This window comes from Aedes albopictus, chromosome 3 (assembly GCF_035046485.1).
Source record: "Aedes albopictus strain Foshan chromosome 3, AalbF5, whole genome shotgun sequence".
Classification (NCBI taxonomy): Eukaryota; Metazoa; Arthropoda; class Insecta; order Diptera; family Culicidae; genus Aedes; species Aedes albopictus.
The window spans coordinates 354,127,611-354,144,159 of NC_085138.1; the positions used below are offsets into that span (position 1 = coordinate 354,127,611).

The following is a 16,549-nucleotide window of genomic DNA, read 5'->3' on the forward strand; positions in this document are numbered from 1 at the left end:
ATCTCTGAAAAAGTATTCTTATGTACACGTGATTGTTTTCAAGCAATCAAACACAGGGGTTGTCGCGACGAACGTATAGTTAAAATCGAGAATTAACATTCCCTGTATTTCACGTAATTTTTTGAAGATTTTGTAGTTTTTAAGCATCACACTTATCATGCTCATGTGATTGTTTATAAAAATAATACACAGGGGTTGTCGCGATGAATGTTGAGTTCCAACCACAAATACAAACTTTCTGTATTATACGTATAATTGTGAAAACTGTGCTTCTCCCTATCGCTGTGGAAATGTATTCTTATGTATGTATGTGATTGTTTTGAAGCAATGAGAGACATGGATTGTTGCGATGGACGTGGAATGTAAAACTGAAAATACAAATTTCCAGTATTTCACGTAGTTTTGTGGATTTTTTAAGTTCCTAAAATTTTTACATTTCATATTCGTTTTGAAAAAGTATTCTTATCCACATGCGATTCAAACCGAATATATTTATTTTCTGTATTATACGTAATTTTGTGAAGATTTTGTATTTTTTACGATTCACACTTCTCACTTTCGCGTTGAAAAGTATTCCTATGTACACGCGATTGTTTTCAATCAATAAACACTGTCCGATCGCGGACACTAGTTGACGAGGGCAATCCTCTCGGATGGAGGATCCCTGCTGCGGTGGAGAATTCCTCTTCGGAATGCCAGGGATGATCGGCCAGTTCCTTCCTCAGGAACGCCTGGAGTATCGATGCTCAGACGGGAAATGAATAACTCAGTCCTGAAAAGGACTAGTGGATTGGCTGCTTCGTAGAAAGAAAACTGCTTTTTGCTTCGAATCGAACTGGGACGGTTTATTGAAGTGTGCCATACAACGGCTAGAAACTGAATGAATGATCGATCAATGGTCCTCGTATTTATAATGACAATATTCTTCTTATTCTTTACTGATTGCATGCTATTGGACTGAGTTTGAAAAAGGCGCCAACCAATCAGCGCGAGGCAATTGGCGCGTCGGTCGGCTGGCATGTTGGTGGAGAGCTCAAGCTGGAGGTTTGCTGTAGTAGTGCGTGTGTGAAGGTTTGGAGGTTGGATAGGATATGGGTGTTGTTAGTGTTGGTGACCGAAATACTCGCGGCGACTCGAGGTTAGTTTTGGGGGTGTGGTGAATGGAACTATGCAAATAGGATGAACAGCAGAGAGAGAATGACAACTGTACACACCAGGGTTGAAACGCTGCACACCGTTCGCGTTGTGCGCGAACATTCTCCCGCCAGCGAAGAAGGTGGCTCCGGCGGATTAGACAGCATGGCGGAGTTGACGGAAACGAAGTTTGAGGCAATTTGATTTGCTGGAGTGGGCTTGTTCGAGATGACTTGATTCTGGTTTACGGAGAACGTGGAAGGATTAGATTTACGGGCTTGATTAGGAGACGAATAACGAGAATTCAGCAGAGACTGACGGGATTCAACCAAAAGATCGTGTAGCGGATTTTCAGTTGTTTGGGTTTGTGGACTGTAACTACAATGATAAGACTGTTCTGGTGGATCATTCACTTGGACAGGATTTGATGATTGTCGAATCTGTTTCATGTATTGGGTATCTTCCAGGTTTTGGGAAATTAACGGGTATGCAGGATAGTTTTTTCGGGAACGTGATTTTGTTTGAACAAATGGAATTTCGGACGAATCAGGGGTTGGAACGACTGTGGGCTTGCATTCTGTACGTGGGGAGTGAACTGTGTCTGTAATAGTCATTGACTGTACACCAACTGTGTATCGGTTCTGCTTCGAGCGAGCTGGGTTAACTGCTCCAGCGACTACCCAACCAAGACGGGTTTCCTGGAGGATCGGTAAATCGTCGGACAGTTTGATTTGACCTGGCATCATCAGCTTGAAGAAATGCTGAATGCCAATTAGAAGATCTATTTCACCGGGAATTTGGAAGTTGGGATCGGCAAGGGTAAATCCAGGCGGGATGTTCCAAGTTTTGATGTCGATGGGGATTGAAGGGATTTGTCCAGTGACTTGATCGGCGACAAGACACTCCAACTGCTCAGTGTGATTGGAATAGCGTGATTTGATCTGAAGCTTCACCACTTCAGACGAGGACGACTTTTGATTGTTTGCTCCAACGATATTGATCTTCGTTGCGAGCCGGGGAAGTTTCAAAGATTGAACTAGTTTGCGTGACACAATGTGTGCTTGAGAACCACTGTCAAGGAATACTCGACAAGGCTGCAGCTTCCCATCAGCATCAAACACTTGGACCATCGCTGTCATCAAGAGGCTGTTGCACATGGGATAGACTTTCTTGGCGGAATAGACGGCAGAAGTGGACTGTAATTGTTGGGGTTCAGTTTCGGAATCCGAGTCATCGGATCTGGATTTGGGTGGAGACACGTCAGATTCAGGGTGGAGAAGGGTATGGTGACGACCTTCACATTTCCAACAGTTGAATGAGGATTTACACGCACTACTCCTATGACCCGTTCGCAAACAATTAAAACAAGACTTGAGCTCTCTTACCTTGGCTTCTCGTTCTGGAACGGACATCTGGCGTAGGGCGTCGCACTTGTAGATCGGGTGGCTACCATTGCCACACAGTCGGCAGGTCGGTTCTGCTTTCTCGGTGACAGCATACGTCTTCAGTTGGCTGGAACTCTTCGCTGGATACGGCTTCGGGGTAGGCTTCGTAGTCGCTTCTTCACACCGCTCAAGGATAGAGCAGCGCTTCTTCAGGAAGTCCATCGTGTCCTTGTAGGTTGGTAGTTGCTTGTGGGGTACGGTTGCTTCCCACTCCATTCGGGTTCGGCTGTCCAACGCTGTCGCAACCAGGTTCACGACGAAGCGCTCAGACATTCCGAGCATCTGCTCCTTCATCAGGGTTAGACCGTCGATGTGCCGGGTTACATCGTCGATCAGCTCACGGAGCTCCTTCGCACTGGGTCGGGTCATCTTCTTCAGCTGCAGCATACCCGTGATGTGGGTATCCACGATTAGGCGCTTGTCTTCGAACCGCTCCTCGAGCAGCTTCCATGCGTGGGCGTAGTTGTTGGACTGCATGGTACAGTCATCGATGATTCCCGCTGCACCGCCGATCAAGGCTCGATCCAGGTGGTAGAGCTTGATGGCATCGGAATCCGTGGAGGTCTTCATCACGTCGAGAAACATGGCCTTGAAGCGTGGCCAGTTCTCTGGTTTCCCATCGTAGGTGGGGATGGGTGCCTTTAGCGGTTGCTGCTGGACGATAATGCGGGGTGGTTCTTCTTGTTGGTTTCGCCGTGCCAGTCTCATATCAGGGGTGTCGGTCATGGACTGGATCAGCGTCTCGACCAACAAACAGGTTTCGTTGTGCTGGGCTTCGAAAAAGATGTAGGTTTCATCCTGCTCAGCCAGCTTCTCGGTGGGCGTTAACGTTACGATTTGTCGGTGCAAATCGCAGTACTCTCTGTACTGGGTTTCCAGATTCCGCTGGTACAGCTTCAGTTGGACCAGATCCAACTGCACTGCTCCAGCTCCGTATGCTTCGTCGACGACTTTGCGGATGCGCGTCACTTTCGCCTTCACCTGTCCGCGTAGGTGAACAAGCGATTTGAGCTCCGCCATCCTCTCCTTCTGGTCGGTCTTCGTTGGTGTGTGTTCGATCGGCATCGAACACGACGACGGTGCTTGACACTGCACAACAGCAACAGGATCGAACGTGTTCGGACACGTTCAACAATCTTCTTCTTCGCACTCAAGACTCTGCCGCGGCGGCGGCTAACGGTTTTCACTTTTTCGCGACGACGCCGGCAACCGGCACTTACGGAAAGTTTTTCGCAATTCTCCTTTTCACTTGAAATGTTCTCGCTTGCGGCTCGGTCCTGCAACGATGGGGTTTCACACACTCACGGAATGTTCTTTGCGAACGGTGCACTCCCGGATGGATTTTCACTCGCGACTTAAACGGACTCAACAAAAAGCAATTTCCCTCCTCGAAGCAGCCAGGAAAAATCACTCTGAATAACTCTGCTGAGCATCGACGGACGGGAACGGTGGCAATTCGGTTGATTGCCAATCCTCTGTTGCGGTTGCAACGCGCTGGGAGCGGATCGCTTCGGATCCGGTTCGATGGGACCAAAATGTCCGATCGCGGACACTAGTTGACGAGGGCAATCCTCTCGGATGGAGGATCCCTGCTGCGGTGGAGAATTCCTCTTCGGAATGCCAGGGATGATCGGCCAGTTCCTTCCTCAGGAACGCCTGGAGTATCGATGCTCAGACGGGAAATGAATAACTCAGTCCTGAAAAGGACTAGTGGATTGGCTGCTTCGTAGAAAGAAAACTGCTTTTTGCTTCGAATCGAACTGGGACGGTTTATTGAAGTGTGCCATACAACGGCTAGAAACTGAATGAATGATCGATCAATGGTCCTCGTATTTATAATGACAATATTCTTCTTATTCTTTACTGATTGCATGCTATTGGACTGAGTTTGAAAAAGGCGCCAACCAATCAGCGCGAGGCAATTGGCGCGTCGGTCGGCTGGCATGTTGGTGGAGAGCTCAAGCTGGAGGTTTGCTGTAGTAGTGCGTGTGTGAAGGTTTGGAGGTTGGATAGGATATGGGTGTTGTTAGTGTTGATGGCCGAAATACTCGCGGCGACTCGAGGTTAGTTTTGGGTTTGTGGTGAATGGAACTATGCAAATAGGATGAACAGCAGAGAGAGAATGACAACTGTACACACCAGGGTTGAAACGCTGCACACCGTTCGCGTTGTGCGCGAACAAACACAAGGGTTGTCGCGATAAACGTGAAGTTCAAACTGAGATTACAAATTTCCTGTATTATACGCGAATTTGTGAAAATGTTGTAGTTCCTAAGATACACACTTTTCACAATCGTTCGGAAAAAGTTTTCTCATGAACACGTGATTGTTTTCAAGCAATACAACACAGGGGTTGTCGTGATGAATATAAAGTTCAAACCGAATATACAAATTGTCTGTATTGTACGTAATTTTGTGAAATTTTGTAGTTTTTATGATTCACACTTGTCCCCATTTATCTATAAATATATTCTAATGTACACGTGATTATTTTCAAGCAATATAACATGGGGGTTGTCACGATGGACGTAAAGTTCAAACTGAAAATACAAATTTCCTGTATTATACGTGATTTTATGAAAATTTTGTAGTTTCTAAGATTCACACTTTTCACAATCGTTTGGAAAAAGATTTCTCATGTGCACGTGATTGGTTTCAAGCAATAAAACACAGGGGTTGTCACGATGAATATAAAGTTCAAACCGAGAATACAAATTTTCTGTATTGTACGTTATTTTTTGAAGATTTTGTAGTTTTTATGTGACTCTCTTGTCCCCATTTATCTGTAGATGTATTCTAATGTACACGTGATTATTTTCAAGCAATATAACATGGGGATTGTCGCGATGAACGTAAAGTTCAAACTGAAATACTAATTTCCTGTATTATACGTGATTTTATGAAAATTTTGTAGTTTCTGAGATTCACACTTTTCACAGTCGTTTGGAAAAAGATTTCTCATGTGCACGTGATTGGTTTCAAGCAATAAAACACAGGGGTTGTCGCGATGAATACAAAGTTCAAATCGAATATACAAGTTTTCTGTATTATACGTAATTTTGTGAAGATTTTATAGTCTTAAATATTGAGTATCTCCATATATTTCTTTGCAATAATTTTGTTTTATCAATATGGGCAATCCAACATTAAAATATGCGTGGAAACTAATTAACATTCGGAATGGCTCCAGAAAAACAGTATTTTTTAAGGTACTTGCTCCGAGTTTTTGAGTACTCAAAAATAGAACTTTGGTCAAATCCATAGTTTGAAAATTTTATATTCATCTAGAAGGCTGGGAAAATGCATAGCTTCAAAAATTTTGCAAATCGGATGAAAAACGGCTGAGTTACATCAAGTTGAAATTACCGTTCCCACTGTTTGGGAGGCATGGCAGTGGGAGTGTTAATGGACGGGATTCGTTTCAGCAGCATATCCTGTTGCTTTCGCACACTTGTCGAGAATATTGCTTCCGCATGTAAATATTTTGCTCCGGCTTTATTCACACGTTTCCTGCATTTCAATGTTGTAAGTCAAATTCATGCTGAGCTCTTTTTTTACATGCAACAAACACGAAGTGATGCACTATGTTTAACTTCATCCTGATGGCTTTCTGGATTATTGATTGGCGTTCGAGAAATCTATACGCATTGAACCGCTCAGTTGCCAGTTTTCGTGACTGATTCACGAGGTAACTGGGTGCATTTATCACAACCTACGTTCCATCCGGGTGGCACCTTGTCCATTAATTTCAACTTTTTTCAAATTTATATTATTCCCAAGATAAATATTGTTGGGGAATAACTTTTCTAACAAAAAAAAAGTTCACAGATAGCAGTAGGCCGACTACCTCGGCACTTTTCCATTCGAGTAGACAACACCGGCAAAGGTAGACATACCATACCCCGCATGGAACCGGTAGCGCGTGGCTAAACTTTCATTATTATAGCACAGCGCCATCAGCTTCGCATTTCCCATTGCTTTCTATTCGGTTAGCTACGCGGTACGGTATCTACGGTTGGTGAGAATTCCGAGAAGCACAAACCCAGAGCAAGTGGCCGCAGCGGTCTCTATGACAAGACCATAATGGCCCCCCGGCAAAAGTTTAACGCGGCTCGCATAAAATGGGTTGGAAGGGAAGGTATAGCTCAGTAGAACGTAGGTACGCGGGTTACTGGCTTCAAACTCCGTATACCAGTGAGGTCTATAGTCTCTGTCTATGGTTTTCAGAGTTAGCATGGCTGTTTTCGTTCCTCAAAACGGGTGCTGCGTTGAATTAGAAACGGCTCACTGACACAGAAAAACATACGTATAAGTTTAAAGCATATTCTTTCGAAAAATGATCCTTTACCACCACAATAGATAAACACACGTAACACTATGAAGAATTCACTAACATCATAGACAATTATACACAACACTTGGCACAAATTGCGATAAAAATCATCAACTAATAACGTTATATTTTGAAAAGCGCTAACTAGATGACGACAGTGAGTAAATGTAAAACAGGAGCAAAGACGAATTGAAAGTGAAGTTTAAAACTAGAAAGGTTCAATATAATCGTGTGTTTTGCCATTGTTACGTCTGTTTGCATTTAGTGAAGATGTTTTAACATGAAATCCACATTCAACAGATAGCACCTGTATGGAACGTCAAAATATATGCGATGTGTGCGTCTCTGGTTCCAAAGTTAACAACAGTTTGAATTTGATTTTCAATGCTACAATTTGAAATTATTTCAGTAATTCTTTCTCCATAGTTCTGTCTATTTGTCTATGCCGTTACACGTCCTGTGAACGGTTTAGGATAGCACGACCGCAAAGATTATTTGAAAATCATCCTCAGGGATGGGGTATCCTACGTTCCCAGACTTAGGAGATGTTGGATGCTGGCGGTAGTCTCTCGACTACGGCAACCGTGTTCATCCCATTATTGTGCCTGCATGGGCTCATTGCTTGAGCCTGGAAAGAGGAATAGCTACCGGGAATGGAAAAACCCAGATTAATCCACCTAGTGGTGAGAGCGCCTTTCTCGTCGAATATGTACTCTAAGATATTTCCGTCGTCATAAGCCGAAGTGTTCCTGAATCCTGAAAATACTCTAGAACGGAACAAATATCATTTTCTTCTTTTGTCACAGTGCTCGTTCGTCAATGAGGGGGTGGAGTTGATAAATAATAAATGTATTTGATGAAAAAAATACTCAAACAATTAAGCAAAACCGCTTAACTCATCGGGTTTGGTAAGAAATTTTCTTCACCTTCAAATTTGAAAATTTATTGGTTTATTAATTTGTACCCTTCCTCAAAATGTTGAATTCCGATCCAAAATTTCGAAGGGGGACCCCTCTTGACTTAAGAGAAAATCGAAATTTGTGTCAGCCTTGTTCAGAAAAGCAAGAACCTTAACAAAGCCATAATCGAATTTGGAAACTTATTGATGGCTCTTATTCCTATGTTATGTATTATGTTAAACGTATAAGCAGAGCTGAAATAGTAGTTTACGCAACAAGGTGCAGAATGATGATTTTTACAGCACGAGTCGTACATTTATCCAACGAGGCTTGCCGAGTTGAATAATTACGATGAGTGCTGTAAAAATCGAGTTCTGCACCGAGTTTCTTACAACGTTATTCGCAATTTCATAACTTACTACTTGAGGCAAGATTTGAGGATAATTTTAAACAAAACTTTTTCATCAAACTTCACACTGATGTTCATAGCCATGTTTAAGAAAGTGTGATCATAGCAGGTTATGCTGTGTAGTTGTCAGAAATTTTTAACCTGCGTCCAGAAGCATCAAGAAGTTGATCAAAACTGAAAACAGTGCTGTAATGGTTCATTACGCAACGCAAATCAGTGCTGTAATGAACCATTACCACACTGCTAATTTGGTGTGGGAAAGTAAGCCTTTTCCTGTCAGATTTGCGTGAGGGAAAACAGCCTATTACGATGAGAAATTGCAAAAAATATTAAACCTCTCAGTTGACTGCTTGACCACCTTCACTAGCACTGGATGCCGAACATTATCAAGACATTTCAGCAATTTTTTTTCTGCACAGTTTAGCCTTTACTTTATTATCATTGGTTATACTGCCGTTCTACGCATAATTATCCTATGTTGTATGGGATTCGCATATAACATGGGACAATTGGGAGTGGAACGGCAGTATAAGATTCATGTAAAATTTGACAAAAAAGTGCAAGCAAGTAAAATTTCCCATAATAAAACCCATTCAAATTTCAACCGTGTTACAGAGCGCGATGGCTCAACCAGTTGCATCGAACATTTTTGATGATTTGATATTTCGCATGCATGGGTTTGGTTCACTTTTTAAACTGGCCACTTCCGGCTAGACATCTGGAAACGGTTCCGGAACACAACCGGTTCAGATTTGTTATTTAGAGGATTGATTGGTGATTATCGATGATATACAGCTTGTTTAGCGTTAAGCGTTTCGACCTACTATTCTTCGGTCATCATCAGAAGCTTTCAGCAGGATTCACCCCTTCAACTTCGTCAGTTTACTATATTAGCGATTCAGATATGGTATGAAACGATTTTCCTGCTAACCGTTAATATGAATATCGATAAAGCCGCTATTTGGTGTGTCGCATGTCTGGGTTCGGTTCACTTTTTTAATTGGCCACTTTCAGCGGGACACCTGGAACCGGTTCCGGAACACAACCGGTTCAGATATAGTCCTGCTTACCGTTCATCTGGTTATCAAAAAAGTCGCTCTTTGATGCGTCGCATGCCTGGGTTTGGTACACTTTTATAGTTGGCCTCTTCCGGCGGGACACTATGAATCAGTTCCGGAACACAACCGGTTCAGATATGGACTGAAACTATCTTACTGCTTACCGTTCATCTGGTTATCGAAAAAGCCGCTCTTTGATGTGTCGCATGCCTGGGTTTGGTTCACTTTTTTAGTTGCCCACTTCCGCCGGGACACCTGGAACCGTTTCCGGAACACAACCGGTTCAGATATGGTCTGAAACTATTCTCCTGCTTACCATTCATCAGGTTATCGAAAAAGCCGCTAATTGATGTGTCGCATGCCTGGGTTTGTTTTTTTAATTGGCAACTTCCAGCGGGACACCTGGAACCGGTTCCGGAACACAACCGGTTCAGATATGGTCTGAAACTATTTTCCTGCTTACCGTTCCTCTGGTTATCAATCCAGCCGCTATTTGATGCGTCGCATGCATGTGTTTGGTTCACTTTTTTAGTTGGCCGGCGGGACACCTGAAACCGGTGCTGAAACACTACCGGTTCAAATATAGTCTGAAACTACTTTCCTGCTTACTGTTTATCAGGTCATCGCAAAAGCCGCAATTCGATGTGTCGCATGCCTGGGTTTGTTTTTTTATTGGCAACTTCCAGCGGGACACCTGGAACCGGTTCCGGAACACAACCGGTTCAGATATGGTCTTAAACTATTCTCCTGCTTACCGTTCATCAGGTTATCGAAAATGCCGCTATTAGACGTGTCGCATGCATGGGTTATGTTCACTTTTATATTTGGCCACTTCCGGCGGGACACCCGGAACCGGTTCCGAAACACTACCGGTTCAGATATAGTCTGAGACTATTTTCCTACTTCCCGTTCATCAGATAATCAAAAATGCAGTGGTTTGATGGGTCGCATGCATGGGTTTGTTGCATTTTCATACCTGGGCCCTTCCTAGGGTACCAGTCCGGAACACCTAAATGGCCATAACTCCGAAACGGCTGGACCGATCTGAACCATTTTCAATAGGAAACAATGGGGCAATATACCGCGTCGAATGAACTATCGGTCGTTGAAATCGGTTCATATTTACTATCTAAAAATGAGGTGACCTTTTTGTACACATACACACACACATACATACATACACACACACACACACACACACACACACACACATACATACACACAGACATCATCTCAACTCGTCGAGCTGAGTCGATTGGTATATAACACTTGACCCCTCCGGGGGCTCTATCAAATTTTCGTTTTTGGAGTGAACATATAGCCTTTCGGTACACCTTGGTGTACGAGAAAGGCAAAAAGGATTAATTAATACTCCTCGTCCGAGGTAGCATGCTTAGCAACGAATCTTAATGTAATTTCTATCTGGAAATTAATACGGTAGACTTCACTGTTGATTCATTTAATGGCAGTGCATTCGAAGTTTGCACAATTTTAGACTGAGGAGTTTGCGATTCTTCACTGGATTTCAGAATGCGTGCTGCGCTTCAACTCCTCTATTGTTTTGAGCTACTTATTTATCCGGCAATGAATATTCAATCGATCTTAGTTTTATTAAGACCCTTTTCTATTCTGAAATTTTGAGGAATACACAGTTAGAATGAACGTGTTAATTTCTGTGGTGCCCTCAGTTGGGGTGAGATTGAGCCTGGGAGTGGCTTTGGGGCAAGAAATCAAGAAAGATATTTAGCTCAAAGAACTTATATTGATTATCATAAGTCAATAGGATATGATTGATGTAATTTGTGTTAGCCATCCATTGTAGAAAAAAAAATGAACTTTAGCCAATCTTCCATTAAAAAAAAATATGTTAATTTCAATGGAAGATATATGTCAGGAACACTCTTGTTATAAAATGTTCCGCCGAAATCAACTGAACACCCATCATTCAATGAATTGCTGGGTTGTTCAGGGTGTGTTGGGCAGCTGTTTTGAAATGTAATAAGAGTTATCTTGGTTTTGTATGGAAAACATATTTATTTGAGCTATTGTACAGATCCAGCCTTTTGGGGATGAGTTTGGGCAAATACTACTTCATCAAAAAACATGGAACTCTGTGTTAAGTTGTTACTTTTGCATAACTGGGTGAGAGTGTGTTAGTGCGAATATGAAAATTCATTCAAACAATTCTGAATTCATTTTTATATTTGTTTCTTTATGATGTATTTCGAATCGATTTTTTTTTTATTTTTCTTACCAAATTTGCTGTCGAAATATAGAAGCTTTCACTATGAAATATTAGCTAGAGCCTAGAATTAAATAAGTTCCGCAAATTCTCTAATTTATTTGTCTTTTTTGCTTTTTTTGAAAACTGTAAACAAGCGATTTAAAAACAAAATCGAGAGAAATCGACTGTAATGGACCACGAATAAATGTTTCTGTTTTATCCACACGTGTCACGATCTACTCAAAATGTCTTTGCGGGCTGAATGCGGCCCGTGGGGCGTACGTTGGACAGCCATGAAGTATGCAAAATTTCAAGTAGTGGCTTTTTGTGATAAGTGTTCAGATAGTTTCAATGAAATCAGAAAAAGTATCAACTTCAAATATTATTTGTCGCAAAATGTTTCGAAACAATCGAAACTTAAGATAGGGTCTTGTACCATTTGGGCAGGTGTACCTATTTTGGGCACTTGCCGCTATAACTAAGTCAATTTCAAACCGATTCATTTGAAATTTTGTATAGAGTTAGCACAGTATTTAACTCTAGTCTAGTCTAGTCTAGTCTACACATACACAGCCATTCATTGAAAGAATCCTGGAAAATGATAGAATCGACAACTTCTATCATTTTTCTTGTCATTATTAATGATTGCAGTACATCATAGATGAATTACAAGCATTAAAGCGGCCAGGCCTACTGTGCAGCGTTATTGATTCAACAAAGAAGCCATTGAGTGGGGACATCTCGTACCAACCTCTCAGCTTGAAATAAAAATATACGTGAAAAACGGTGGGGGAGACGATGCTAAGAAGGTTAATGTCTCCCCTTGGTCCTTCGTCCTTGGTCCTGGGATGGAACACAGGTATTTACTCCGTGTCCTGGCCCTAGTGCCTAGGCTTAAGCGCCTTTACTCGCTCTCTGAAAAGAAACTAAAAAATACATATGTCCCGTCTTACAAATATCAATTAGTGTCAATCAATCATGGAACTTGAATGTATACATATTTTCATTTTTCACTGTTAGTTCGATAAGGATCCACTGAAAAGCTCATCAGCCGGATTTCAATTTAGGCTTATTAACCAAAAATCCATGCCAACCAAAAATTTTGAGATAGACCAATTTGCACATGGATATACGATCAGACCTCTTGCAGATCATTTTCATTACAGAAACGTATGATTAAGGGGAAAGGAAGCCGTGAGCCCGAGAATAATCTGTGATCAACCGCCGTTTTAAAATTTATGGGATGAACCTGTTATGAAAATGAACTAGCTACCACTACACGCGCAATTTAGAAGAACGAGTGTTTCTTTTACCGGAAAAGTATTGATATCTGTTATTTCGGAAAAAAACTGCAAAATTAATATTTTATCGAAATCAAAATAGCAGACCCATTATAGTGTGTAGAACATAGTAAACAGTGTAATAAATAATATAAAACATATTGAGAGATCTTTTGTGCATCTAAAAGAAAAAAATAGAAGAATTATGTTGATTCCAAAGTATAGAACCATTTATGTTTTTGATAAGAAAAAAAAATAGAACAACAATAAGAATAATAATGAAATTCATATTCTAGATGTGCAAAGAAAAAAAAAGCAAGAATAGTTATTGCGGATTGATTACTGAAGAAAATAATCAGGCATACAATTACAAAATGTTCGATACTCATATGTATAATCATCATTTTGTAATCTGCCGTATTGCCAGTATTCGATAAAATTACAGTTTCTATATACCTAAAATGAGTGCTATATAGCAATAATTTTCAATGATCTTTTGAAATCTCAAGTCAGTCACACCGGTCAAACAGAAAAGAAAAAAATCAGAACCGCACCCTAGTCGTAGAAATGAACTCGATCCTTCCGAACGCAGCGTAGGACATGCATGTGTTGATGCGCTGTTGCGGGTGCGGGCGTTGCACCCAAGATTATTCGATTTTTTTATATGAAAGTATAAATTTTTGTATATGCCAAAAGATTCCTTATAAAATTTCCAATCTGATGGTGTAATTTAGAACACTGAAAAAATAAGTTCATAGCATACTTTTTGCTTTTCCAATTCGAGCGCAAACGTTCCCCGCTGTAACAGCAGCATGCGGGTGTGAGGTGAGAATCGAAAAACCAGTCAGCCAGCAACAAAAGCGCAATGTGTTCATCTCATCGAACGGTACATTCATTTTCTGTTGCGGCGGACCGGGCGGGCGGGTATGGTACTTGCTAACACAACACGTGATGGTTAGTTGAAATGGGAGATTCTTTCAACAGTTTTTTTTTATTATGTCGGCAATAATTACATACGTTCTTTTATTGAAAGAACATTTTATTTATAAGAAAAATAATCAGTGAACGATTTTCTAGAAATGACATTGAATAATTTTCCATTATTATGCAGATATTGGACATTTTATCATCTTTGGGATTGCAAAGAAATACCAGCATCGCCCAAAGATTACTTTCTTTGCTTATAAACTACAAAACAAATTCTATTATTATTTAAAATAGCAAGATCATAAATGTCGGAAGTGATCTATGAGTGAAACTGAAAATTCTGACAAATACAAAGATGATCCAAAGTAAGATTCCCGCATCTTCAGAGATTAGAAAAATGATCTCCGTATTCATAAGCGAAGAAAGTTTTCTCTGAGTGAAGCTGAAAATTCTCATGATGATGAGTAAGAATCCCGAATATTGAATGATTGATAAAATGACGAGGATTCCCCAGAGGGAACACCTGGAGGATTCTCCGGAGGGCGCTCCTGAAGGATTCCCCAGAAGAGACTCTCAAAAGATTGCCCAGAGAGAACTAGAGGGAAAACCTGTAGGATACCCGAGAGGAAACTCCTGATGGATTCTCTAAAGAAAACGTTCCCTGTGGAACAGGAGGTTCATTAGGGAATCCTCCAAGAGTGCCCTATGTGAGTTTCTCAAACAGTTTGCACTGGAGATTCCACGAGGAGCTTCGCCTGGGAATTCCTCCAGGAGTTCCTTCTGAGATTTCCTTTAGGAGTTCCTACAGCCTTTCCTCTGTGGATTCTTTCAGAAGTTCCCTCTGGAGATTCCTCCAGCAAGAAAAAAAACCTCCACAGAAGAATTTATCCCGTAGTTTCCTGCTTGGGCGATTCCCCAAGCAGTTCCCTCTGGGAATATCCTACAAGAGTTCCATCTATCTGGGAAACCTACAGCAGTTCCCTCTGGAGATTACTCCAGGAATTCCATCTAGAAATACTTCAGGAGTTTCATCAGTGAATTCCTCCATCAGGTAACTATGGAAAATTTGTCCAGGAGTTCTTTCTGGAGTGTTCCATTCCCACTGGGGATTCCTCCGGGTTTTTATCTGGGAATTCCAGATGTGCCATTTGTGAATTCCTCAAACAATTTGCTCTGAAGATTCCACCAGGAGTTCCGTCTGAAAGTTCCTCATGGAGTTCCATCTGGAAAATCATTCAGCTGTTTGTACCCAGAAGGAACTCGAGTAATTCCACATAGCGAATTGCTTGGGAAATGCCTTGAGGGAACTTCTGGAGAAATTATCCATAGAAAACTTCTTTAGGAATTCCCCAATTTGAACTCCTGGAGGAATTCCCCATCATCAGACGAAATTCCTGCAGGAATTCCCTAGAGGTAACTCCTGCAGGAATTTATCAGAGGAAATTCCTGGTGAATACCTAGATAGAACTACTGCAGGAATTAATCAGAACAAACTTCTGAGGGATTCTTGGATAGAACTCCTGGAGGAAAACTTCTGAGAAAACTCCTGAAGCAATTACAAGCTGGAACTTTTGGAAGAATTCCCAAAAGGGAATTCCTGAAGGAATCCTTAGAGGGAACTGCTTGAGGAATTCCCAGAGCGAGTTCCTTGAGGAATTCCAAAGTTCCATTTTAATCCCCAAGTAAGTTTTTTTATGGTAAACCCAAAAGTGAGTTTATTCCACCCAACTTCGAGGTTGCGTGCGGGAAGCCAATTTTGAGTTGATGGAGTCGATGTTGTGGTTACCCCGTAACGTGGGTAGATCACCTTAGAATGGTGCGTTGCGGTGTAAGATCTACCAAATCAAATTTTGATCTTGATATTTACGTATTTTTAAATATTCCAAGATCAAAGTTTGATGCTCTTTTCCTTGTGTTTTGTAGTATTTGTGTTTCAATGTACTGCTAATTAACATTTTATTTCAGCAGGATTCAGGTAAATGTATCGTACGATATAAATAATATTTTAAAAATATGTAACTGTGGCGAGCGTATCACTGTAGCTTAATTGACGAACGATGTTAATATTATTTTATATTTCAGATTATCAACCGAAGAATCTAGTAATTCAACCAAATGCCAACAAGATGACGAGGAAACAAGGATGAATTGGGCAGACAACTAATTCGAAGCAGTCTAACAATGGTGTGCCTGAACGTTAACCAAGCGTATCCTTTGGAGTTTACCCTTCCACTAACAACACCCAAATTCCCGTGACACCTAGGCCTGAGAGATCGTAGAGTTGTCCACATTTTTCATAGGTGTCCAAAACTAACCATCCTTTCCCATTCCTCAGCAGTCGCAAGGACGTGGCCAGGACAGTGCTCGACCATTGGAGGATTGCGTCAGTCTTGTCTAAGAGTCAGAGATTAGTCCCAAATCTTTGTGCTTTGGTTCGGACGGGAAGGAGGAAACCCTCATAACAGCGGTCTAGGACTGTACCACCTACGAATTTGTGCGACTCGCTTAATGCTAATGCTAATGCTAATGCTAAGTAAGTTTTTTTATGGTAATTCCTCCAGGAGTTCTATCTGGGGATTGCTTCAGGGGTTTCATCTGCAGATTCTTTCAGAAATTTATTCTGGGTATTTCTCTAAATGTTCTCTCTGGGGAATTTCTACAGGAACTCTCATTGCGGAATTTATCCAGGAGTTTTCATCGGGGATTTTCTCCAGGTGTTCCCTTTGGGGATTTTACCAGGAGTTTTTCTTTGGGGATTCCTTCAGAGGATCCATCTGGGAATCCTCCTTGGTGTTCCCTCTGGTTAATTTCTCCATTGTTCTCTTTGTGTAATCCCTGCA

General features: G+C 41.5%; 1 protein-coding gene across 1 annotated transcript; it reads right to left on the bottom strand.

Moving 5' to 3' along the window:
- Positions 1-1,166: 1,166 nt before the first annotated feature.
- On the bottom strand, positions 1,167-3,599 carry LOC134290902 (uncharacterized). The gene is made up of 3 exons (XM_062858128.1): positions 2,520-3,599; positions 1,764-2,330; positions 1,167-1,373 (listed from the first exon to the last, which is right to left on the bottom strand). The coding sequence occupies exons 1-3, from the start codon at positions 3,597-3,599 to the stop codon at positions 1,167-1,169; spliced, it is 1,854 nt and encodes a 617-aa protein (XP_062714112.1).
- Between the last annotated feature and the right edge of the window lie 12,950 nt (positions 3,600-16,549).